The following is a 25,010-nucleotide window of genomic DNA, read 5'->3' as shown; positions in this document are numbered from 1 at the left end:
GTAATCAGTGAATGTCGAACAGGTCGCAATCAAAGCGAATCTGTTGAAAGGAATGTGGAGAGGACGAGGCGGGACGAGAGCCGCGGCACACGGGGCGCTGCTTCCCCTCACTCCGAGCTCTCATTAGACCGTGAGTTATGCTGATGGCCGGGTCCTGCTTCGTGTCAGCACCTCTTCCTCTATCTCCTTCCCAGCTGTGGATGCAGTTCACATGAAGGGAGTTCTCTTCACAGAGCTTTCACTCTAATCAACAAATCATCAGCCGTCTGGCTTCAAATGCTGAGCTATAAGTCGTGTGATAACGGTGTTCAGACATTCCTGAAGCTGTCAAAGTCCACTTTCAGTCAGCTGTGGTGCTCCTTAACCTGATTTACTTAAAGGGACATTCTGCTCTTTTACTACAAATCAGATACTCTTCATTTTTTTTTATGGACCTCGAATGAACGCTGTCCATGTTTTGATGTTCAGATGTATTTTCACTTTTTTCCAGGAACTATTGACTTCCATTCATTTCAATATGGCGCAAAAATCAGTTGGTAGACTTTTTAAACTTGTTAGAGTCGTGTAATAAATCACAGTCAAACCTTTTAATATCATATCCAAACAAATAGAAAATGATGACAAAATAATGGTTAGCAGCAATATAAAGAATGTTATTTGTAGTAAACAGCACTGCCATGGAAACCGTTTCCAAGAACATATGCTCATATGCTATGAAACAGTTTGAGAGAAATATATCCACTGCCTGGATTTTCTTCATTCAAGTTTAGGCAACAAAGATGATTTCACTGTTTAAAAGGAAAGAAAAGAAGCATTTCTCTCATAATGTAGTTGCTGCTGCATATTAGTGGTTCATAATCATAAATTCTGGGTCAGGGTTTGGTTTATTATTGGTTTATTTATTTGAACAATACTAAGCACAGACACAGATATTTTAAATATGGCTGATACATATGAAATAATGGCACCCAAATATATATATATATATATATATATATGTATATTATATCAGTGTGGTCCTGTGTAGACTTCAGCTTTTGATATGGATGAGAGAGCAGAAGTGGACTGCAGCTGGGGTCAACCATATCTGCAAAAAGCAAAGTAACACAAGTTTACACCAAAGATCTGCGACTTCAGTTTAACAGTCCAAGTGTTTTAGTCAAAGCTTTAATAGTGCATTAAAGTGCACGGCAGGCATATTGAAATTTATGTTATCTGACTTTCCACATAAAAGCCCGGTCAATCTCATTATAAAGAAGTCAGGTCTAAGCCCCTCGTGGACCAGCTAACCGGGCTGAGTGTGTATCTCCATCAGGTCTCGCCGTCCATCTGGAAGTCATTGAGTGGAGATCTGGCCGTTCCCCTCTCCCCTGTGTCGCGCTGCCCTTCCCTACTGTCGTCCCATAATCCCATCTAACGGCCGCCTGGGCTCGGCTGGCCCATTCCGACACGCTGACGGGCTTAAGTCGGCTGTCTTGTAAAAAAGAAAAGGCTCGGTTTTTCGGCAAGCCACTCCAAAAAGACACTTTAAATATCTGAGGGGGATTTAATATCAAGTCCATTAGGGTTTTTCTGGAGCCCTGTAAATAGTCAATTAGTGGATAATTCTGATTTGATCCACATGCAGAAAGAGCTGCCATGCAAAGGACGAGGAGAGTCGGAGGGTTTCTCGTCTGGCTCGGCACCAGATTACTATCCATGTGCCACGAGCACGGGGTGACATGGTGACGGTTAAAGAACATGCTGAGGTGTTTCAAGTCCTCTTTGTTTTATTTCTTCATAAAAATGATTAATTGTGTAGTGGAGGCAAGAAGAACACAACGCTCACAGATGGATTACCAACAATGGGCGATGGTCAGAGGAGTGGGAGGCCGAAAGGGCACGGTGTGGGTTCAAAGCTCCAGTGGAAGGACATGAAACTGTTTGTGTCCCTTGATCAAACATCCAGCTGGTTGGCAGCAGAATAAACCAAAACTAAATCTGCTGTATAAAACAAGAGTGCTGCATTTCAAAGTGGCTTTGGATAAAAGCATCTGTAAAAACTAATAATCATCACAATAAATTCCTGGATTAGACAATTAGATGGCAAAAGGTTGCACATATTTACACTAGACAAAATGTTTCAATCAGGAAATCTCTCATTCTCTGGAACTAACAAAAGAGTTGCATGAAGATTTCTGTTGCATTTTCAGCAACTTTAACATGAAACAAAACGAGATCGATCAAATCCAAACTTCTATCAAAGTCCGAGTCCCACTGAGGCGCAGACACTGAACAGCATTGTGGAGAAACACAAAGAAATACTTCAGCTTGCAAAACAAAGAGCGCCGTGCTCCACCTCCTCCGAGCCCCGTCATAAATTAGCAAGAGTTTGGAGCAAAAATGCACTCAAAGGGTTCATAATTCACATGCTTGTGAATATGAAGGGAAAAGTCTCTGCCGTATTTTTTCTTGCAATTCTTTGTTTACATTTTGAATATTTTTTTTTATAGCTGTCAGTATTATTAAAGCTTGACTGTGTCTGCCGGGGCATTTTGTGATTGGAGGGATTTTGTCTTGTAAGAAAACTGAGGATTTGTGTTCAGAAATCAACGTGAGGAGATTCAGTTTCATCACTGAATGGATGAACACCAATCGAGAGGACAAACAACCTCTAAATCTCAGAGCGGTGGAGACGGACTGGCAGCGCTGACAGTGTTAGTTTAATCCTCAAAGTCAGTCGTCCTCGTAACCTGGATCCAGATCCAGAATGAATTCAATCCAACTCGGCGTCGGCTCTGACCCTCAGGTCCACTTGGGCTGGGCCCTCAGGTTCCTCCTGGATGTGTGTTTAACATGAAATATGAGCAGAAATCTGACACATCAGTTTCTTGGTCAACAACTTGTAAACCCCGAGTCCACACAGCATCCAAAATGGCAGTTAGATGTTTTGGTGGCCACATTTCCAGCTCCAGCATCTTGGACGGGATGTCAAGGGAAATGTTTTGAGAACCTCAGAACTGACTCTTTGAAAGTGGTTGGACGTTGTTCTGCTGAAATAAACAAGACCTTCCCTGAAAGAGACGTTGTCTGGATGGCAGCATATGTTGCTCCAAAACCTGAATATATCATTCAGCAATAATGCTTCCTTCCAGATGTTCAAGCTACCCATGCCATGTGCACTAATGCATCCTGTACCATCACAGATGCTGGCTTTAGAACTGAGCTGATAACAAGCTGGATGGTCCCTCTCCTCTTTAACCTGGAGGATGCAGCGGCCATGATTTCCAAACAGAACCTCAGATTGTGATCCATCAGACCTCAGGACAGTTTTCCACTTCACCTCAGTCCATCTTCAATGATCTCGGTCCAGAGAAGGCGGCGGTGTTTCTGGATCATGTTTCTATCTGGTTTCTTCTTTGGAGAGTTTTAACATCATTTGTGGACGCAGCGATGAACTGTGTTCACAGACGATGGTTTTCACAAGTGTTCCTGAGCCCATGCAGTGATTTCCACTCCAGAATAGTGTGTTTTTAATGCAGTGCAGCCTGAGTTATTTTTTTTGCATAACACAACTTTTCCAGTCTTTTGTTGACCCTGTCCCAACTTTTTTGAAACGTGTCGCTGCCCTCAAATTCATTGAGCATTTTTTTTTAATAAAACAATATAATTTAAGTTTGACCATTTTACATGTTGTCTTCGGTCTATTTTCAATTAAATATGGGTTTACATGATTTGAAAATCATCACATTCTGTTTTTATTTACATTTTATGCAGCGTTCTGACTTTTTTGGAAACGAGGTTGAACAACATTAATTCAGAGTTTTGGATTTGCTGGTAGGAAGTAGCATGTTTAAATTTCAGAGTGAGAAACTGTTAACATATTAAAGGTTTAAACATGCATGTTCTCTGACTGTTACCTGTCTGTCACACTGATCACTCATAATCGATCATTCGCATAGATGTAACATGACCTTTGACCCTGACCTGCTGGTGCAGGGTTCATGCAGCGTAGATGTGTTTCAGCAGCTGTGAAACACTAAGACATTCAAACTGTACATCTGTAATCGTCCTGTTGTAGTCCTGTGGCTTCTGAACACTGTTTAACTACTGACCCGCTGTCATCTAATATATCGTTGCAACTTGTAACTGTTGGTAACACGAACACAACAGCTCAACAATCACAATGAAACTCTGAAGTAAAACAGCTTTTTACTAAACTCTGGACGTGTTTCTTCTTTGGCTGCTCGTCTCAGGTACGTTGGAAAAATTGATCATGGATTATATTATTTAGTCTTTGGTGTGTTAAAAGCTGTTACTTTTCTGCAGCAATCAGCATCACGTTTGTGAAAAGGGTGAAAGTCAAACAACATGTTCTGGATGTATTTCAGTGCAACAGAAAGATAAAAGTTCTAAAACTAGAAAAATTGAAAACTTTGATGTCATACTTTGTTGAACATGCATAGCAGATGGTAAGACACATTATGTCCATTTGTTGCTGTCTGCATCATGTGGCTTATAAAGTTAAGCCCTGCTATTAACAAATATCAGGTGTGTCTGCTTCCTAGACGGAAACAAGGTCAACCTGCAACTAAACATGAAGTATTTATTCTCTGTGAAACACCAGCTGTTTACTGATTAGAAAACGTACACTCAATGTTCTATTTCCTTTAATGTCTTTTGCACTTTGGAGTTGACACACATAAAAGTACATTTACTGCTCGTTCCAACATGAACAGGCACTATTTTACTGTTGTTGGCCAATGAGACTGAATAGTTGGGAAGATTCTGCTTTCTTCTCACGTTTATTACCATCTTTGATTGGACACAACAAGGCAAAGTGTAGCTGCTAACATGCTACATGCTAATGACGGAAACCTTTAAGAAAAACCTCAGCTGCTGTGATTAAGGCAGATAATTAGCCATGAGCAAAATGTTCCTCAATAATACGTCCGCCTCGCCATGAAGTGGCCGCTGAGACGCACCCTTTGGATCCCTAATTATTTCCTTTAACCCGCTCAACCCTCTTTCACCTCTGGCTGGAGCCTATTTGATGTCTGGCTTCCTCGGCAAGCACCATGACACAAAGACCCAACACCCCCCACCCTCACAAACACACACACACACACACACACACACACACACACACACACACACACACACACAGTCAGATTCAGCGCGGATTAGTGGATCAATTTAAAAAAGCTCAACCAAATAAAGGGAAGTGTCTGAGATTTAGTTGACCTGCGAGGGATCAGATCTGCTTTTGAAGATCTTCTGTTGTCGTTAAACTGCTCGTTGGATCTCAGACTCGCCAAGCTTATTTTTTTTTTTCAACATACTGACAAATGACCTGACTGATGAACAGAGAAAAAGTGTGTTGGTGCCTCCCGCTGCTCGCTCAGGAAGCGGTATGACATCAGTGCACACACAGCACAGCAAGGTGGTGGTATGCAATGAGACAATGAAGCTGGGCAGCGGGAGGATCTGCTCCTGGAGTACCTCCACCCTCTACTGGCTGAAGTGGGTTACATCAAACAGGGCGCTGCAGCTGCCTTTGTACTGGGAAGGTGTGTCTATTGAGCATTAATAGAATAGTAAACAATACATTTAATAAGCAAGTACTAGGCATGAATAATTCATTTGTTATGAAAGGGAGTAATGTGGACTGGATGAGCTTCTACCTGCACTGCTTAATGTAACATTGCTTGCAGATCATGTCATACTGACTGTTTAATTACAAAAACTCTTTTTTTAAATTTCTATAGTACTATTTTCTCACTTAGCACTACCATGGCAACACAAGTGGCTTCTGACAGGTCTGTGAGATTATTGAGGCCCCAAAGAAAAGAGTCTCTAGATCTTTTTTTCTATCTGTTGGAATCTTAATCTTATGTTTGGCATTCAAGAAGTAATTTGGTCTCCTTTAAAAAAAAAAAAAAAAAAATCCCCCAGTAAACACGAGAGCATTAAAATAACGGCAAGAAAACATGCACATTTAATGCAACAGTATTTTCTTTGTTTATTTTGTTGATTCATGGAGTGAATATCGTTACACCCTCCCGGCATCTCTTTTTCTTTTCAACTTGTGCAAATATAATGCAAGTAGTTTCATTTCATCAGAATATTATAGATAAGTATATTGAGAAAACAAACAAAGAAAACATGAAGGCAGCGACTACAGACGTAGCTTTGCCTGCGAGCTGTCGACAATCCTGCGAGTTGAAGTAAAGGTGGGATGCAGTCACAGTAGTCACACACATCCCACTCAGATGTTTGTCCACTATTAAGTCTGTAATCACAATACTCCTTAGAGCCTCATGTTTAGCCGCCGGTCTGGTCCGGATCAAGTATTTACTTTGGTAAGCACGGTTTACCGGGGATCACACGCTGCTTATATGCAGGTTAGCCAAAGGAGGAACAATCCTCCTGAAGGTGATTAAGTACCTAAAGAAAGGCTGGGTGAGAGGTACAAGACAACAACGTTTTGCTCGCCCGGTGCAGGTGGAGCTCCTGATTGGATAAAAAAAACCACATCCGCAATTGGTCCACCGTGTTTCCTCTCAGTTTCATGCACAACACAACAACACACACATGTTCAGATAAAGAGCAGCGTGTGCATGTCACATGACCATGAGAGCCAACAGATCGGTGGCACTGTCAGGTTCTGTTCTGATGGACCGAGTTCTTCCTCTCCACCAAACAGCTCATATGGATTTTACATACATTTCAATGAAGGTACTGGTTCCATTGTAGGCTAAATAAATAAATCCAACACAAAATAGGAATATTAATGGAGGTCACCTTACAGATCTCTTGACGGTCAATGTGTTTTACACAGAACTATAGAACTACCAGTATTTTGCTAACAGGTCGCTTTAGGTAACCATGTACTGGATTTATATCTATATATACATGTGTATATATATATATATATATATATATATATATATATATATATACATGTAAAGTGTTAAACAGCTCTGATTGTCTTCACATTTTATAAAGTGAAGCCACAACAATCAACTCTGCAGCTACTACGGTGAGTTTAGGAAGAGGTTTTCTGAAGAGGTTGTGTTGATTTATTTAAATTATTAAATCAAAGGGTCGTACTACTTACAAAACATGTGTCATGTAAGAAAAAATAAATCTGAGGAGATGCTCAATCATCCAGTACATCGTGTCTCTGAGTATCATCCAAGAACCGCTGGGCTGCAGGGGACGTCCAGGCCTCGTTGGCTCGTTACGTCCAAACCAGCTTGTTACTATCTTGGTTGCATCGACACCACACAACATAAACAGTGAGATTTCCATTGTTAAATCTTGAACCAGATAAAAGAGCCCCAAGTTTGGCCACTTGGGGCTCTTCACTGAGTGAAAGTCATTTTATCTCAGTGCTGCATTCGACACGGTCGACCATGACATACTACTAGACAGACTAAAAATCTGGGTGGGACTCTCTGCCACAGCACTAAACTGGTTTGAATCCTACTTGAAGCACCAATAATACTTTGTGTCTGTAGCTAATTACACATCAGAGCGGACTAAAATGACGTGGTGTTCCCCAAGGTTCAATTCTGGGGCCTCTTCTGTTCAACATCTACATGCTTCCACTGGCTCAGATTATGGAAAGAAACAAAGTGTGTTATCATAATTATGCAGACGACACATAAATCTACATAACTATATCGCCAGGGGACTATAATCCCATACAAATGTTGTAAATGCATTGAACAAATCAACAACTGGATGTGCCAAAATGTTCTTCAATTAAACAAAGATAAAACAGAAGTAATTGTTTTTGGGGCCGAGGAAGAACGATTGAAAGTCAGCGCTCAGCTTCAATCTTTGATGTTAAAAACCACAAATCGAGCCAGAAATCTGGATGTAGTTATGGATTCAGACCTCAATCTGAACAGCCATATCAAGACAATTACAAAATCAGCCTACTATCACCTGAAGAATGCATCAAGGATTAGAGGATTTATGTCTCAACAGGATTTGGAAAAACTTGTCCATGCATTCATCTTCAGTAGACTGGACTACTGTAACGGTGTGTTCAAGGGTCTCTGTAAAAAGTCAATCTGAACGCTGCAGCTGATTCAGAGCGCTGCAGCTCGAGTCCTCACTGAGACCAAGAAACTGGACCACATCCCTCCAGTTCTGAGGTCTTTACACCGGCTTCCTGTCCAACAAAGAATCCACTTTAATCATGCTGTTGGTTTATAAAGCACTGAATGGTTTAGGGCCAAAATACATTTGTGATCTGCTGCGACCTTCTGAACCATCCCGACCCCTCAGGTCATCTGGGACGAGTCTACTTCCTGTTCCCAGAGTCAGAACTAAACATGGAGAAGCAGCGTTCAGATTCTATGCTCCACATATCTGGAACAAACTCCCAGAAAGCTGCAGGTCTGCTGAGACTCTCAACTGCTTCAAATCAACATTGAAGACTTTTCTGTTTGCTGCTTTTAATTGAACCAAACTCAAGGATGTTGATCAATTTCCTGCATTTCTGCATTTTATTACTGGATTTTATTTCTTAAACTGCACTGCAACTTTCATTCTATTTTTAGCTTGCTTAATGTTTTAATGACTGTTTTTAATGTTTCGATCAATGTCCTTAAATGTTTTTAAATGTGCTTTTCTTTTGCCTGATGTTTTGATGCTTTTAATGGTTTTTATGTGAAGCACTTTGAATTGCCTTGTTGTTGAAATGTTCTGTACAAATAAACTTGCCTTGCCTTGTAACTAATAATAACCGTGCGCCTGATTGCTCGATTGTGTCACATTTTGATTTAATGATTTAATGATGGAATAAAGCGGCGCTCTGAGGCCCGGCGACCGAGGCGTAAAAACACAGGCCTTGCCGTTGCGATGGCACCTCAGTAAATCTGGACACCAGGTGTCCTTCCAGCAGGTGTTAGATTACCAGCCAGCCCTTCCAGGACACAACCTCGGTGTCCCGCAAAGAGAGTGTACAGTAAGAGGCCTAAGCACAGGTAAGAAAGGTAAACTTGGAGATTTAGGTCTTCAGCTCTGACTCCAAAGAGTCTTAGCAGGTGATTTGTGGCTCATCCCTTCGGAGCTTAGGCTGTGACGATCTGACAAAGCTCGATCATCAAATCAGGTGTCTACTTAACGCAGTCCAGTCAGGTTGATCGGGGAAATGGCTGAAGACTGGGTCACACATCCTGTTAGTGTAGCTGTTTGAAAGGGTATTTAAAGGGTGATCCCATTATACTGGATTGAAATCTCCATAATGTGTTCCAAAACAGGTCCAGGAAGGATTCTGACAGCCGCTACTGGCAGCAATCATTTACAGGATATAAGCTGAAGTGTATCAAGGTCGTTTTTCTCACCGTATAAAGCAGAACACTCCAGGTGTTGGTCTGAGAATCAGTAACAGATGTCACGAACGCCGTCTGCATGCAGACTACAAGACTTGTAAACTGTCTAAGTATTTGTGTTGCTCACTCTGTGAACTGTGAACAGTTGCAGACGGTTGTCATGTGGTAGCACAAACAACTCAGTTGATCGCAAAGGAGCTGAGCTGATTACAAGATTACATCACCGCTATGCAACAAAAAGATGTGGTAGATGCTGTATTTCCTGCTGGTGTCACACCATCAGTGTGCCAGAGTCACGTTTCACCTCGCCGAGGCGTGTTAGGTACTCGAGCAGCGTTGAATGAGGAGGACACGTGGCCGAGGTCGTCTGTCCAAGTACAAAGAGAGAGAGGTCAGTCGGGGATGTTCGGATGGATCCAACCCAGGAGATCAGGATTCAGGTCCCCGAGAAATGACCCGGATTCCTTTTAAGTTGCTTACATGACGTAACATATTTAAGTGGTGTAACATGAGTTAAGTAAGCTACGTACCACTTCTTATGTAAAATGATTTTGACTTTTTCTAACACTCACCATGTGGTTAAACCTAAGGCACCTTATTTTTCATCAGGTGGTTTCCATGCTTTGGCCTGATAACAAGATTGGTTTTAACTTCCAGCTCTGTAAGACAGAGGGTTGCTGTTCGTCAGTGGTTGAGTCTCCACGCTGCGTGTCCTGATTCTCTCATTTCTGTTGCCCTCACTGGACACTGATTCATCTTTGAGACCAAATGATCCTTTCTGCATCTGAGAGGCTCCAAGTTCTGTGACTGAAGGGACTCAACGTGCAGAACGTCTGACTGGATAGACGTGTTCACATGTTTGTGTGAAGACACCCGTTGTGGAGCGGTGCAGTCTGCCCTTAATTTGGACTGTGTGAATCTGTTTTTGTCTCTAAGCAAAGCACAAAGCACCTGCAGACAACAGGGTTCTGTGAGTGTTGCATTATATCCAGAGAAGGTATGAAGAAGGAGAGTGGAGTCCTACAGGAGAAGCATCATGTTTCAGCAGCTCTCGAGTGTAGCAGCATGACTGAACTCACGTGTGTGAAGCAGCCGTCTGCCTTTTATCACCCTGAGAGTTTGTTTAGAGTCGTGTCATTTAGCCCTTTGCTGCTATCATGAAGAAGTGAAGGCCAAACAAGCAGCATGATTATCATCCCCGAGGCCAGGAAGGGTGGACAACTGATCACGGCCATCCCTGTTCGCTGGGACCTAAACTTGTTGGCACCCGGAGCCTCATGTCTGATGTGAGAGGATGACACCTCCCCTTCCGTTGCCTTCTTCCTACAGACCCCACTCCTCGTCAAATGAACTCCAAACAAGCACGATTACAGTTAATGGGCTAGATAGGATCTCTGTCCTCCTTCTGCATTGGAAAAACATCCGCTCACCAAACACACACAAACACACACAAACACACACACTTTCTCCTGAGCTTTCTGCTCAGCACAGGCAAAGATGAATGCGATTGCCTCAACACCATACTTCAGAACCAGAGGTTGGATGAAAAGGTTTGTTATGTGAAGAAGTCACGGAGAGACGGAGCTGCTGGCTCTGATGTCTCCGATAGCGAAGCTTGGCTCCATGCTCGTGTGCTATCGCCGGCACTCATCTCACGCAAACACACACAGTCCAAACAATGACTCGCAGCATTTCTGACAGGACGAGCAACATCATGATAGAATTACACAATCAGGAAATTAACAAGACAGCGTGTCTGCTTCAGCAGCGGTATGGACCCTCCACTGGTGGTGAGACAGAGAGGACGGCCGGGGGCGGGGCTTAAACACCATGTTGAGTGCAGCCTCCCAGAGGACCGGGGTGTTCTGGGCACCCGTACAGATAACAGTCCGGCTGGGTTGGGAGATCACAGCAGAGATAACTATTATAAGTACGGGGATATCTGGTGTGGATGCTCGTTGTCCCCGGAGGATGTTTCCTAATGAGTTTGGTGAAACCATGACTTTTTCTGTAGCTTCATAAATGGACTGAAATTTCCACTGGTACAGAAGAGTATGTAAAATTAACTCTTTATTTCTGGGTTCAAAAAAATCAGAAAACTAAAAGATTCTGTCCTTCAGTTTCAACCAACTACGATGCCATGAAGCTAACATCAGTCAGTATCTCCGTCCCGCCACTCATTAGTCAGCCTCTTGTTGTTTTGGACACCCTGGGATCTTTCTTCTCGTGCTACTGTCAGGTTAAAGTCTTAACTTTGCAGACGAGATAGTTCATCATCTAATTGAGAAATGACATTTATCATAGTTACCTGGACAGACCTGAAAAGTCATCGCAATTTCAATCATAATGTGATTACCAGAGGGAAGATAAACATGTGATTTTACTGGGTGGGTCATTTTTCGAACAATATTGTTAACAGAGCAACTATGATAACATAATAAAAGAACTATTTTTATACAATGTGTAAAATACTTAAGAGAAATACTTTCATCATCAAGATAACTGTTGGTGACTCTACAAGCTTTATGATGTTCTTTGTGCATGTTCTGTAATTTAATGTTAATATACTGTATGTATTAAATTGATTGTAAATATCTGCTGTAAATCATTTGATGAGTCACAGCTTCAGTTTTCTTCACTGTAAATACAGTCTGGAAACTCAGCTCGTATAAATGTTTACACAATCACTCTCAGGGGAGGACCAATCAGGGAACCTTTACACAGCCACTCTGAGGGGAAGACCAATCAGGGAACCTTTACACAGCCACTCTGAGGGGAAGACCAATCAGGGAACCTTTACACAATCACTCTCAGGGGAGGACCAATCAGGGAACCTTTACACAGCCACTCTGAGGGGAGGACCAATCAGGGAACCTTTACACAGCCACTCTGAGGGGAAGACCAATCAGGGAACCTTTACACAATCACTCTCAGGGGAGGACCAATCAGGGAACCTTTACACAGCCACTCTGAGGGGAGGACCAATCAGGGAACCTTTACACAGCCACTCTGAGGGGAAGACCAATCAGGGAACCTTTACACAGCCACTCTGAGGGGAAGACCAATCAGGGAACCTTTACACAATCACTCTCAGGGGAGGACCAATCAGGGAACCTTTACACAGCCACTCTGAGGGGAGGACCAATCAGGGAACCTTTACACAGCCACTCTGAGGGGAAGACCAATCAGGGAACCTTTACACAATCACTCTCAGGGGAGGACCAATCAGGGAACCTTTACACAGCCACTCTGAGGGGAGGACCAATCAGGGAACCTTTACACAATCACTCTGAGGGGAAGACCAATCAGGGAACCTTTACACAGCCACTCTGAGGGGAAGACCAATCAGGGAACCTTTACACAATCACTCTCAGGGGAGGACCAATCAGGGAACCTTTACACAGCCACTCTGAGGGGAGGACCAATCAGGGAACCTTTACACAGCCACTCTGAGGGGAAGACCAATCAGGGAACCTTTACACAATCACTCTCAGGGGAGGACCAATCAGGGAACCTTTACACAGCCACTCTCAGGGGAGGACCAATCAGGGAACCTTTACACAATCACTCTCAGGGGAGGACCAATCAGGGAACCTTTACACAATCACTCTGAGGGGAGGACCAATCAGGGAACCTTTACACAGCCACTCTGAGGGGAGGACCAATCAGGGAACCTTTACACAGCCACTCTGAGGGGAAGACCAATCAGGGAACCTTTACACAGCCACTCTCAGGGGAGGACCAATCAGGGAACCTTTACACAATCACTCTCAGGGGAGGACCAATCAGGGAACCTTTACACAATCACTCTGAGGGGAGGACCAATCAGGGAACCTTTACACAATCACTCTCAGGGGAGGACCAATCAGGGAACGTTTACACAATCACTCTGAGGGGAGGACCAATCAGGGAACCTTTACACAGCCACTCTCAGGGGAGGACCAATCAGGGAACGTTTACACAATCACTCTCAGGGGAGGACCAATCAGGGAACGTTTACACAATCACTCTGAGGGGAGGACCAATCAGGGAACCTTTACACAGCCACTCTCAGGGGAGGACCAATCAGGGAACCTTTACACAATCACTCTGAGGGGAGGACCAATCAGGGAACGTTTACACAATCACTCTGAGGGGAGGACCAATCAGGGAACCTTTACACAGCCACTCTCAGGGGAGGACCAATCAGGGAACGTTTACACGATCACTCTGAGGGGAGTACCAATCAAGGAACATTTACACCACCACTCTCAGGGGAGGACCAATCAGGGAACGCTTAAACGATCACTCTGAGGGGAGGACCAATCAGGGAAAATTTACACAGCCACTCTCAGGGGAGGACCAATCAGGGAACGTTTAAACGATCACTATGAGGGGAGGACCAATCAGGGAACGTTTACACAGCCACTCTTAGGGGAGGACCAATCAGTGACCAGTTTCGGTAGTTAAGTGCGATGACGTTGAAGTCAAGTAGTATTTTTTTATGTAGTTGATGCAAATCCAATACTTTCAAAATCACCCTGTGGCCGACGCCCACTAGGATGCAACGACTGGAAATGGTCCCATGTGGGGGGCGTGGCCAGATGCATGTGTTCATAACTACACAATGACAACAACAGAATCAGTTGTTTCTAAAGGAGCACAAAAGTCTGCATAGGAAGGAACCTTAATTACATGATTTTGTTGTAACCATGACAACAAAGTACCCCCATTTTAAAAAGTAGCCTTTTTTTCCGAAACTATATGACCCATAACCTGAACACAGTACTTACTTTAACCCATATCATGACCTTTAAATGAACCTAGCCAAGAAGTTTTGTGACATCACCCAATGGTTTCTGAACTGACATTTTAAAGTTCAAAGTTCAAAGTTCTGCGTTTTGTTTTTTGCCACTGGTTGTTTTGAGCCAGAAGTGACCATACTTGGACGAAGTGGAATGGAGCAAGCGGTGGATCTGACTAGGAGCTCAAAGACGCTAGAAGCAAAACAGGACCAGTGTTGCCGTTGTTTCCACCCCTTGATAAAAGCTATTGGTGAGTTGAAGAGAGAAGTTTAATGCTGAACTCACGATGTCTCTTGTAGACTGGTGAGTAAACAGCTGTTGATCCCTTTCAGAGCAGTTAGAGAAGCTGTGTGAGACTCCTTCAATCATCTGGTCATCCAGCTGTCTACCAAACGGAGGCAATTTTATCCTGCGTACAAATGAGTTGTTTGGAAAAATTAAAGTGGGGTTTTAATGATGACTGAAAAACCCCCTAAACGGCGTCGGTATATGGTTTTTCTGTTGCTGTTTTCTTGCTTCTTTCTACAGTGACTCACCGTTGCCTCTAAAGGCACAGAGTGGTATTACAACACAGGATTTCAATTTTACATATTGCACCTTTAACATTAACAATGACTAAACATGATCAAACTCTTCTGTGATCAAGCAGCTCAATCAGTGTCTTGTTGAGGAATTCAACAACCTGTGTTACATCTAAATAAAGCAATTATCAACTGGGTGGAGAAAAAGTATTAGGACAGTGATCCATGACAGCCCATTTATCAAAGTCAGTGACTACAAAAGCCTGACTGGAAATTAATGACTTCCCTCAGATCGCCTGTCCTTTCACAGCTTATTTTTCCATTAGCAGTGCGTGCCGCTGAAAGGCCCGAGCTGGATGGGGCTTAAGCTGAGAGACGGCTGTCAAGCAGGCTAAGAGAGCAAACATTACACTTTTATCCATACTTATGTGCAAACATACATCTACAGACAGGCGGGCAAACACATGTGTGCGCAAACAGCATTGAAAAGGTGAGAGGTAGTCCTCCCCGACACCCACGGGGCTGCAGCCCGGGCATCTCTTTCAGGTTCAAGCTCCACTCCCTTGTTTGCTCTGCAGCTTGTTCTCGTCGCTTCTGCGTGCGTTTGTCTCTTTGCTGATTGTGTCTGAGTGTGTGCTCAGTAGGTGACAGTGTACGGGGATGTTTTTGTTCACATGACATGTTTGGTTTGTACCCTATAGGATTTGACACCTTTGGTGACATCAGTTTTAGGTTTCATCAGTCATAAGCGATGAGTTCATCAAACAATAGGGTTCAGTTGGGAGAGTTCACACCCAATAAGGATAACATTAGTTTTTGTTTTTTTTAATTAGTGGACAAAAAAATTAATCAGTACAGTGTGCTAATCTGATGGAAGCTACATTTGGTAGAAAGCTCCACGGTCATAAAGAAGCATGAGAATAATGAACTGGCGTCTGAAGGTCTCAGTGTGCTTCAGATGAAGCGGATGACATGTTGTATGATCACGTGTTCATTTTCCCAAACAGCGACATCTGTGCGTCTTTGTTGTCTTCACATGATGAATTGTATACAAATGGGCTTTTATAACATGACAACATTTTGAACCGCTCTGTAAAACATATTTATATATTTATACAAAACTCAATTTCACCAAAAACTACAACCTCCAACATTTCAATATCAACCATCAACCATCAGTGATGTCATCGTCCATCAGTGATGTCATCGTTGGTTTGTGAACATTATGAATCCTCCAGTTCAGATTCTGTCCGTCACCATCTTGATAGTTCGGAGCGGTTTGGAGCAGGAAGTGACCATATTTGGACGAGCAGGGGGAGGAGCCAGCGGTGGATCTGACCGATCTGATCGGAAACCTGAAGATACTACGTCCCGCCCACCGACAGCTGTAACCTGACTGCACCACAGGCCTGTCAATCAAACAGACACGCCCCCAAAACCAGGTCTTCTTGAATCTTCTTTTCTAATGAATGAGGGATTATTTTCAGATGGACCTCCAGAAAACTAAGAAGAAGGAGTGACTTTAGCTAACAACACCGAGATAACTGATGGACACATTTTATTCACTTTGGATTTGATGAGAGAAGTTGAATGGGAGAAGCCGGAGGCTTTTTGGAGTCGACCTCTAGTGGCACTCGCTGGTATTGCAGCTGAAGACACTTCTGGATCGGAACCATTTTACAGACCTGAAGCTACGAACTCTTTTATATCCAGTCTGTATTCTATATATTTGAATCAACAGCATCTAAAAAGGTTTCAACAACCTAATAAACTGTTTAACTGAGTAAATACAGCAGCTGAAACAATAGTCTAAATTAAGGAAAATAAAATAACTTCAGTTACATGTACTGTCAAACTGTGCATGACTGGAAATCACCGGTCAACTAAGCAGACAGCCTCCGTGGGCCACATACTGACAATCGAAGTACGGTAGTCACAAGTGTTGGAGAGGAGCTGTGGTGATGTCATCTCTGTTGGCATTTTTCAAAATAAACTTGTCTTCACTTCGTGAAGCCAAACACACTCGTCTGGCTACGATCTATCTCAGCGTGTTTATGTGGCAGAGCAAAGCAGCGCCATAATAGTCGATGGTTTGAGAATAAGGCCGGCTGAGACGGCGCTCGTCTACAGATCAGCTGCACGGTGCTATTAATGGTTCCTCCAGGGACACCAGTGTTGGTTCAGGCTCAGAAATGCTCTGCTTGTTTAATTATAAATGTGTCTCCGTCCTGGGACCCCTGGCCGTCTCATTAAGGTCTTTCTGCATTCTTTCATGCACTTAATTTCAGTAACAGTAAATCTGTTTGGACAGATTGGCAAAACAAAAGTGAGAAAATTAAGTGAACAATGGCAGCACCTCCTCTCGGAAAGAAGCACTCTCTTCAGAGAGCTTTGTTGGGAAAACAAAAGAGCAGAATTAGCTTAAGAAACAGATGTCTTTGTGTTGCTACTGACACAGTAGACAACAGTAAAACCAGGACCAACACAAGCCCACTGGTGAGGCTGCAACTCCACTCACAGCTTAACGGGGAGTCTCTTCAGGCAAAGTAGGGAAACACTGCCCCACTCTGTCCACAGCGAGGGACACAAACAGGATTGCTCCGATCTCTGCAGGGCAGTGTGTCAAGGGCAATAAGGCTTAAAGACTCAACCAGGAGGTGGGCAAAGGCAAAGACAGCATGTCTGCAACACCTTCGTGTCACAGAAAAAGGATTACTCGGTTGCCCCATGATCAGTATACACAGATGCACGCACACAAAAATACAGGCCGCCCTATTAATTGGAGACAGCTATTATAAGCACAACAGGGGTGCGAGGGGCTTTGTTCCTCCAAAACTGGGTCATGATTGGAAACCACAAGAGGAGAGAAGAAAGGAAACGGCATACAAATTGGTTTGAGGGGGGGCAGGGGGTGGGGACTTCATGTCCTCCAACACTGTCACCTGCCCACCCTCTTTGCACATGGTTGTGTTTGGCTGAAATTTCACACAGCTGGGATGAGACTGCCTTAAACCTCCCTTTGTGTTTCTGTCAATAACCGTGTTTGCACTCTCATGATCCTGTGGCTTTGGCGCTGGTAAGTTATGTGCTGCTGCACCTCTACCACCGACATGACTGACTGATATATGACTTCTCTGGGATCAACCCAGCAGTTACTGACATGTTTTCCGGCCCCCATTTTTACAGCAAACGGCGTCTAAAATAAACCCACAAAAACAAAAAGACGTGCTTGGAAGTTCATGTTAGGATACAAGCTGACAACACTGACACCTTTATATTACTTGTATCATCATGTTGGATCCTTTAGTGGAGCATGACACAGATATTTGGTATTTTGACGCAGCTTTTCCCACTGAGTTGTGTAACATAGTAAATCACTGTTGTGCTAAAAGTTTAATATCACAACAACTCTGTCTGAGAATAAAAAGGCTCCCGTGTGGAAAACAGACACATATGTTGAGTTCTGTTCAGTGTGCTGTTCGTTCACCTCTGGGTCACGAGCTGAATAAATCAGTACTTACGACACTTATTTAACAAAACGAACATTATGATCATGTTAATCAGAAGATGAGCTCGTTATTAAACATTTGAACCAAGAATACCTGGTCAGATGATTAACAGTATTAACAGCGTGGTGTCGTGTGGAGGAAAGACTTCTGGTCTTCTACTCGTACAGAGGAGCATCGCTCTTCCTCACTATAAACAACAGTGAGTCGGCCTCATGGCGGGCAAAGAGCCCAAATCAGGATCCCAACCTGGCAACAGTCGCTAATGGCAACAGGTTATTGACAGGCAGAAATCCTCCGGCTCGGCCAGGTGTGTTGCTTCACAGCCCATTTCCTCCTTTCTGTCCCAAGTTAACATCTGAGGGGGGTTTTCCTCTCGGGGCTCCAGTTTCATCCCACAATGCAAAAGTTGAGGCATTAAAAGTTACTATGCTTTACAAAAATAATGCCATGATGAATATTTATATATAAACACCTTCTATCAAATCCCAAAAAACTGAATCCCATCAGTATTCTGTGTTCGCACCTTTAAAACAACACCAACACTTCCCTGTGGTTTGGGGCTCCTGGCAGGTAGCTTGTCCAGAGCTTCGTGCAGAACTTGTTTCTGTGGATTTAGGCCGTCTCCGTGTCTCCTCTTCTAATCCCAGACGGACTCCGTGACGGTGAGGTCGCAGGGGCCAGACCATCTCTTGCAGGACTCCTTGCTCTTCTTGTGTCTGAAGACACTTCTGTAGGATTCTGGCTGGATGTCTGAGTTCTAGTCGATGCCTTCATCTTCATCTTCATCCTCATCTTCATCTTCATCTTCAGCTTAATCTTCATATCAATCTAAACATCAACAGGGCCTAAAACATCTGTACATCTCCACTGAGTGGCGGCCATCTCCACCCGGGAGAATTTGAAGTATCAAATAAATCAGCACAACTGAGCAAAATGTTCAGGTATGCTGAACATTTGTTTAATAAATGCTTCACTAATTCATAAATCTATTGGATGAATTTCATGGAGTGAAAACAGTGAGAGCAGTTCCCTGCTCTATGAGTCCAACTCTCCGGTGAGCAGGCTGTCAAGGACAATAAGGCTTAAAGTGTCACACAGTAGGTGGGCAAAGACAGAAAGTTATTCAGACAAGTTTCAAACTGACTTCATATCTGAAGGACTGAGTTATCTGCTGGGAAGCTTGTCGAAGTCAGTGAAGCTTGAAGACCCGAAGTTCAACTAGCTGAGTGAGTTTGCAGATGTTCTGCTGTCTGCCATCATGTTTGATATGAAGACGAGGAGCTGCCGACATCTGTTGAAAATGCCACAAGTAGCAGAGTTACCGAGTGGCTGAGTTCAAATAAATGTGGATTTACACTGACGTGATATTTTTGAAAATATTCTACAGGTGCATGTGGTTCTGTCAGGAAGCCTCATGGACCAGACATGGTCGGTCCATTCATGGTTTTTTTCTGTATTTCCTGCTGTGATTTTGCTGAAAGAAAAATGGATGATATGAACTGTCCTCACCAGAAATAAAGCAAGATACACTAGCGATGCTTTAAAAAGAGTTTTCCAACATTCACATCCCAACCATAACCTTTCTGTTACCATGACCATAACCAGCGTTTTCCTAAACTGGTCATTTCTCTCACCTCTACACCAATTAAATATTCACGTCAGAAAAAGCTCATTTCAGTCCTATTTGTTTCGGCCGTTATCTGGTATGAAGACAGCAACCATAATATTTGAAACTGTTGTGACAGGCAGCATCCTCCAGCGGCAGGTCATCCTGGAGTGAATTCCAATCGTGCCCACATGGCATGTGCTCAAACCCAGGAAACCTCCAGCACAGGTTCTGATGCTGTTTCCACCTGTCAGGGCCGATGTTTGGGACACGAACCACCATAGCACACCAAAACACCAAGAATACCTAAACTCAAGAGAGAGTCTTCCCGACTGTGGTGTCCAGACGGGTTGAGATGTATACAGTAAACTAGAACAGCAACATCCTCACTTCAATAGAGTCTCCGCCCCCCCGGTTTCTGTTTACGCTGTCTACCGGCAAAAACACATACAAAAGATTCCTATCATATGCAACAGAAACATATACTCTTGCCCATATTTCACTTTGACAGTATGACTTCTCTTCACAGTAAATACTCAGTGAGACTGTAGTAAACAGGACCAAAGTTACCACCTGCTGTCCAGTCAATGATTCCACTTGGTCCCAAAAGTCAACAGAAACGGGCCTCGTGGAGAAGAGCTGTGAGGTCATCGCAGAGTTTATCCCAGCGGCCGTTACACAGGTCCAATGGTTGTCATGTAACCGCTGACCCAACGCTCACGCTCATCGGGAGCAGCGGCAGGTCAAGTGGTGGGTCCCATATTACTTCAGCCCGATGTATGTCTTCACAAATGGATGAGCGTCATAAGATTACTGGAAACAAGCTGTTCAGGGAAAAACTAATCGTGTAATCTTAACAGTTCACTGATCTCTGGGTGAACTTCTGTCAACTGAGGCTCTGTGGGAAAATCTCTCTCATCTGCCGGGACCTAAACTGTTTAATAGTACTTTAATAGCACTGAGGGGAACCACACTGTCAAATGAAAGTTGAGTACTAATGTGACGGGCCAACGCTGGACCCGACCGAACAAACACAGACGTCCACGAACGGCTCAGCACGTTTGATGAGACCACAAACGTCACTGTGATAAAAATGCAGGTAGAAGAAGTAGAAGATCTTCAACATAATAAACGGTCTGAGCTGCCGTGCAACTTGGGGTTCAGTGTCTTGCCCAAGAACAGGAGGACCCGGGGATGGAACCACCAACCGTATGATTAGAGCGCCCACAAGTGGCCCATTTTCGGCGTATTTCAACATCTAACAAACACAGAGCAGCTTTAGAAATCATGTGGAGTCACATTTTCCGGCACTCGGCCTCATTTCGGTCTCACTTCGGTCCTCGTAAAAAGATCCATGACTTCATCTCCGAGACGCTCCTCTTCATTCTGTGCTGGGCAGGTAGCCTCGGTTTCTTTACAACCTTTTCCCTAAAAAAGCTGCCGCTGTAGTTATAAACCACCTTAATTAGAGCTGCAGTGAAGTGATAATTCTATGAGATCATCATAACAAGCCAACCTTTTCATCCATGTCACCTGAAACATTGCTGATAACAGCCTATCTGGTCAGTTGTTGTTGTTATTGATCGTAAGAGGCTGAGTTGTAATATAAGTTACACAAAACTAAAACGAAGCAAAGCCACTCAGTGAAAATAGAACAATTTACATTCACTTTCTTCTGTAACTTTCAGCTACATCTGGATCAGAGTGTGAAGTCGACTCAGAAAAAGCTGCTGCGTGTATCCTGAGTCAGCGTTTTTTGTTTTAATTATTATTTCTGAGGTCAGGAACGACTTCCACGCTCAACTTTGTGAGTGCAAAAGGGAAGAGACAGAGCGGTGTCATTTCTGACAGGAAGAACCTGGTTCAGCACACACACACACACACACACACACACACACACACACACACACACACACACACACACACACACACACACACACACACACACACACACACACACACACACTCACTAAGCCATGCTTTCACCGCACCACAAAAAAAATGAAAAGCTGAGTACATTAAGAGAAAGTCACCTACAATGTCGGCTCGGAGGGCGTGTTCAAAAAGACACGGGCTTTTGGAAGTGAAGGAACAATGAAGGAGAAAAGCAACTTGAAGCGGCACCTGTTGTGGAGCAGGAGGACCGGGGTGGAGGAGTGGAGGGAACAAAGGCGCAGCATTATGCTGCTGTTATAAAGAGCCTAACAGAGCCTGTTTGCTTTGGAGGTGTTGTCCCGGTTGCGGCTGTGTATTGCAGGGACGCCCGAGGCCTTTGTTTTCTGACACGAACAGGCGGTGTGAGCGAGCACCTTCATGTTGTTCTCTCTGCAGCTCTGCATACACAAAGACCAGCATCAGCACATCTGATGGAGCCGAACCGACGGGTTCCTAAATATGAATTAGGACACAAAGTTTGTGAAGAATATCTTGAATAATATTTTATAAGCACTCAGTGTTTGTTATCGGCTTTTTATTCTGGAGCATCAAGCTGAATCTCTCTGTTGCACCACCAGTTTATTACAACTCGGGCAAAAGTCAGATCATCACTAAGATCTCAGAACCCGACAGCGACAACACTGACGGTCAAGCAGGTTTGGAGCGAACCAACGGGACAGTCCATTTATTGGGATGAAAAACAGCCCAGACTGTCTACATCCGTCCATCACAGTTCACACAGCAGCTTCCTGCTTCAGTTGGGCACATTTTTACAGTGCGTTGAGGGAGTTTTCACAAAATTTCAGTTTACCCCCAAACAAAGAGGCTTTGATACTCTGACTAAACTGCTGTGATGTGTACAAACTGTCTGACTGACTGGTGCAACGCTTCCAGATGTTATCAACTCTTATTATTATCAAGAAATGAAAGTGGGGCCCGCGATGAAACTAGAATCAGCCTCTAGATTCATTTTAATTTGGGCGGTTGGATCTTTAAGATAATTTGGACTTGAAAAGAAGCATCATCACGTGAGCATCATTACAACCGAGTTGTTGTGTCACCGTGATCAGAAACATTCTTGCAATACTTTGGCCACAAACATGGAAACCCGTGCTGACAGTGTTAAGATGAGCGTGAGGAGGACGCCACCCAAAATACACGTGGGACATAAAATCAGGGAAATGAATAGAGCTCAGCAGCAAGTTGTACTGATGCCCGTCTGTCCGCACCTCAGAGTCAACCTGCCAGCTCCTCCACAATAAAACAGGATTAATTCCTACTTCAAACGCAGCCACATTTGTGTGCACGCTCAGGACTCGTATTCACCATCCATTAACCCTTTGTGAAGTCGGAGCTGCTGCTTTCAGCTGTTATAAGTCAGAGGAGCTGCTGAATGCCAAACGCAGAGAAAGTGGAATCAACCTGTTCAAACAGAGATGCGTCAGAAGTGTCATTCCCACGGCGAGGTGTGCCAGCGAGCTTTGAGAGTGTAATGAGTCGGGGCAAGCTTTTGGGTTTGTTGCAACAGAATTAAACACTGAGTGTGTCCTGTTTGATTTTAAGAGCTGCTGCTCTTAAATAGTCTTGTCTGTCAGCACTTACACATTCCACTAAGAGGCCAGAACAAAGAACTTTCCCGTCATTACTCTGTTGGGATTTTCCTCAATGCTTTGACTGCCTGTGTGGTGAGAATAGGTGTGAGATGTTGGGAGCACGGAGGATATAATATGTTGTAAGAAATGCAACCATAGAACGCTGCGCCGCGTCGTCCCACATCTGTCAGAGCCTGAAGAACCCACATGTGGTATTTCTGAGGAATTCTCCCGAAGCTGCGGCATGTTTTGACACCACAATGTCCCAACACTTACTGTGTTTACTCAGGTCTGGACCACCAACAGCACCGCTCCTTTCACTCCTCCCATTTCTCAACACATTACCTCGCATATCCGTAAGTCACCGATTCCAACTGAGCTTTCTGACAGCTTTTAATACCTCACCTTTCATCCGCACTGTGCCAGAAGAAAGGCGCTTCATCACTTGGGGGAGAGAAAAAAAAGCAGAGCATTTAGTAGGAGATGAGTGAGAAGTTACATGTTTGATCTGCTGAAATATTTGCAGAAGGATTCCCAAACGTAGGAGTGATTAAGCTCATCGGAGGGAGTTTCCCCACACCTGCCCAGTAAGAGCAGCAACAGACGGCAACAACTCCACCCTGTGATCATAACTGGACTCCAAACATTTATTGTATTTGGCATTAGGAATATCGAATGCAACGACTGACAGGAGCCGACTCTGCAACATGCCGCGTCAATAACGTGACAACATGACACATTCTTTCTGTAGTAAAGTGTGTTTCTGTGGATAGAAGGTGGAGGTCACCAGACTCCTGATTACAGTTTGAGACAGATGGTGGATACTAAAGCCAGAATGAAAACTCTGTTCTCCCGTATTAAAGACTCTCTCTGTCCAACCTTCACCCACCTCATCCTATCCTCCCACCTCATCCTATCCTCCCTCCTCATCCTATCCCCCAACTTCATCCTATCCTCCCACCTCATCCTATCTTCCCACCTCATCCTATCCTTCCTTCTCATCCTATCCTCCCTCATCCTATCCTTCCTTCTCATACTATCCTTCCTCCTCATCTTATCCTTCCTTCTCATCCTATCATCTGTCTTCATACTATCCTTCCTCCTCGTCCTATCCTTCCTTCTCGTCCTATCCTCCCTCCTCATCCTATCCTTCCTTCTCATCCTATCCTCCCTCCTCATCCTATCCTCCCTCCTCATCCTATCCTTCCTTCTCATCCTATCCTCCCTCATCCTATCCTTCCTTCTCATCCTATCCTCCCACCTCATTCCATCCTCCCTCCTCATCCTATCCTCCCTCCTCATCCTATCCTTCCTTCTCATCCTATCCTCCCTCATCCTATCTTTCCTTCTCATCCTATCCTCCCTCCTCATCCTATCCTCCCACCTCATTCCATCCTCCCTCATCCTATCCTCCCTCATCCTATCTTTCCTTCTCATCCTATCCTCCCTCCTCATCCTATCCTCCCTCCTCATCCTATCCTCCCACCTCATCCTATCCTCCCACCTCATCCTATCCTCTCATCTCATCCTATCCTCCCTCCTCATCCTATCCTTCCTTCTCATCCTATCCTCCCTCCTCATCCTATCCTCCCTCATCCTATCCTCTCATCTCATCCTATCCTTCCTTCTCATCCTATCCTCCCTCCTCATCCTATCCTTCCTTCTCATCCTATCCTCCCTCCTCATCCTATCCTCCCTCATCCTATCCTCTCATCTCATCCTATCCTTCCTTCT

The 25,010-nt window shown here is 44.0% G+C and overlaps 1 protein-coding gene across 1 annotated transcript in view; it reads right to left on the bottom strand.

Annotated features, from left to right (window-relative positions):
• Positions 1 to 1,018: 1,018 nt before the first annotated feature.
• brip1 (BRCA1 interacting helicase 1) overlaps positions 1,019 to 25,010 on the bottom strand; it is a 96,845-nt gene continuing 72,853 nt past the window's right edge. The window contains exon 26 of the mRNA XM_069166538.1: positions 1,019 to 1,087. Coding sequence (XP_069022639.1) covers positions 1,031 to 1,087 — 57 coding nt within the window. The 3' untranslated portion in view covers positions 1,019 to 1,030. The remainder of the gene's footprint in view (positions 1,088 to 25,010) is intronic.

This window comes from Embiotoca jacksoni, unplaced genomic scaffold (assembly GCF_022577435.1).
Source record: "Embiotoca jacksoni isolate LCO1_2020_lvr unplaced genomic scaffold, fEmbJac1.0.p SCAF_39, whole genome shotgun sequence".
Taxonomy (NCBI): domain Eukaryota; kingdom Metazoa; phylum Chordata; class Actinopteri; family Embiotocidae; genus Embiotoca; species Embiotoca jacksoni.
This window is presented reverse-complemented; position numbering and strand designations above follow the sequence as displayed.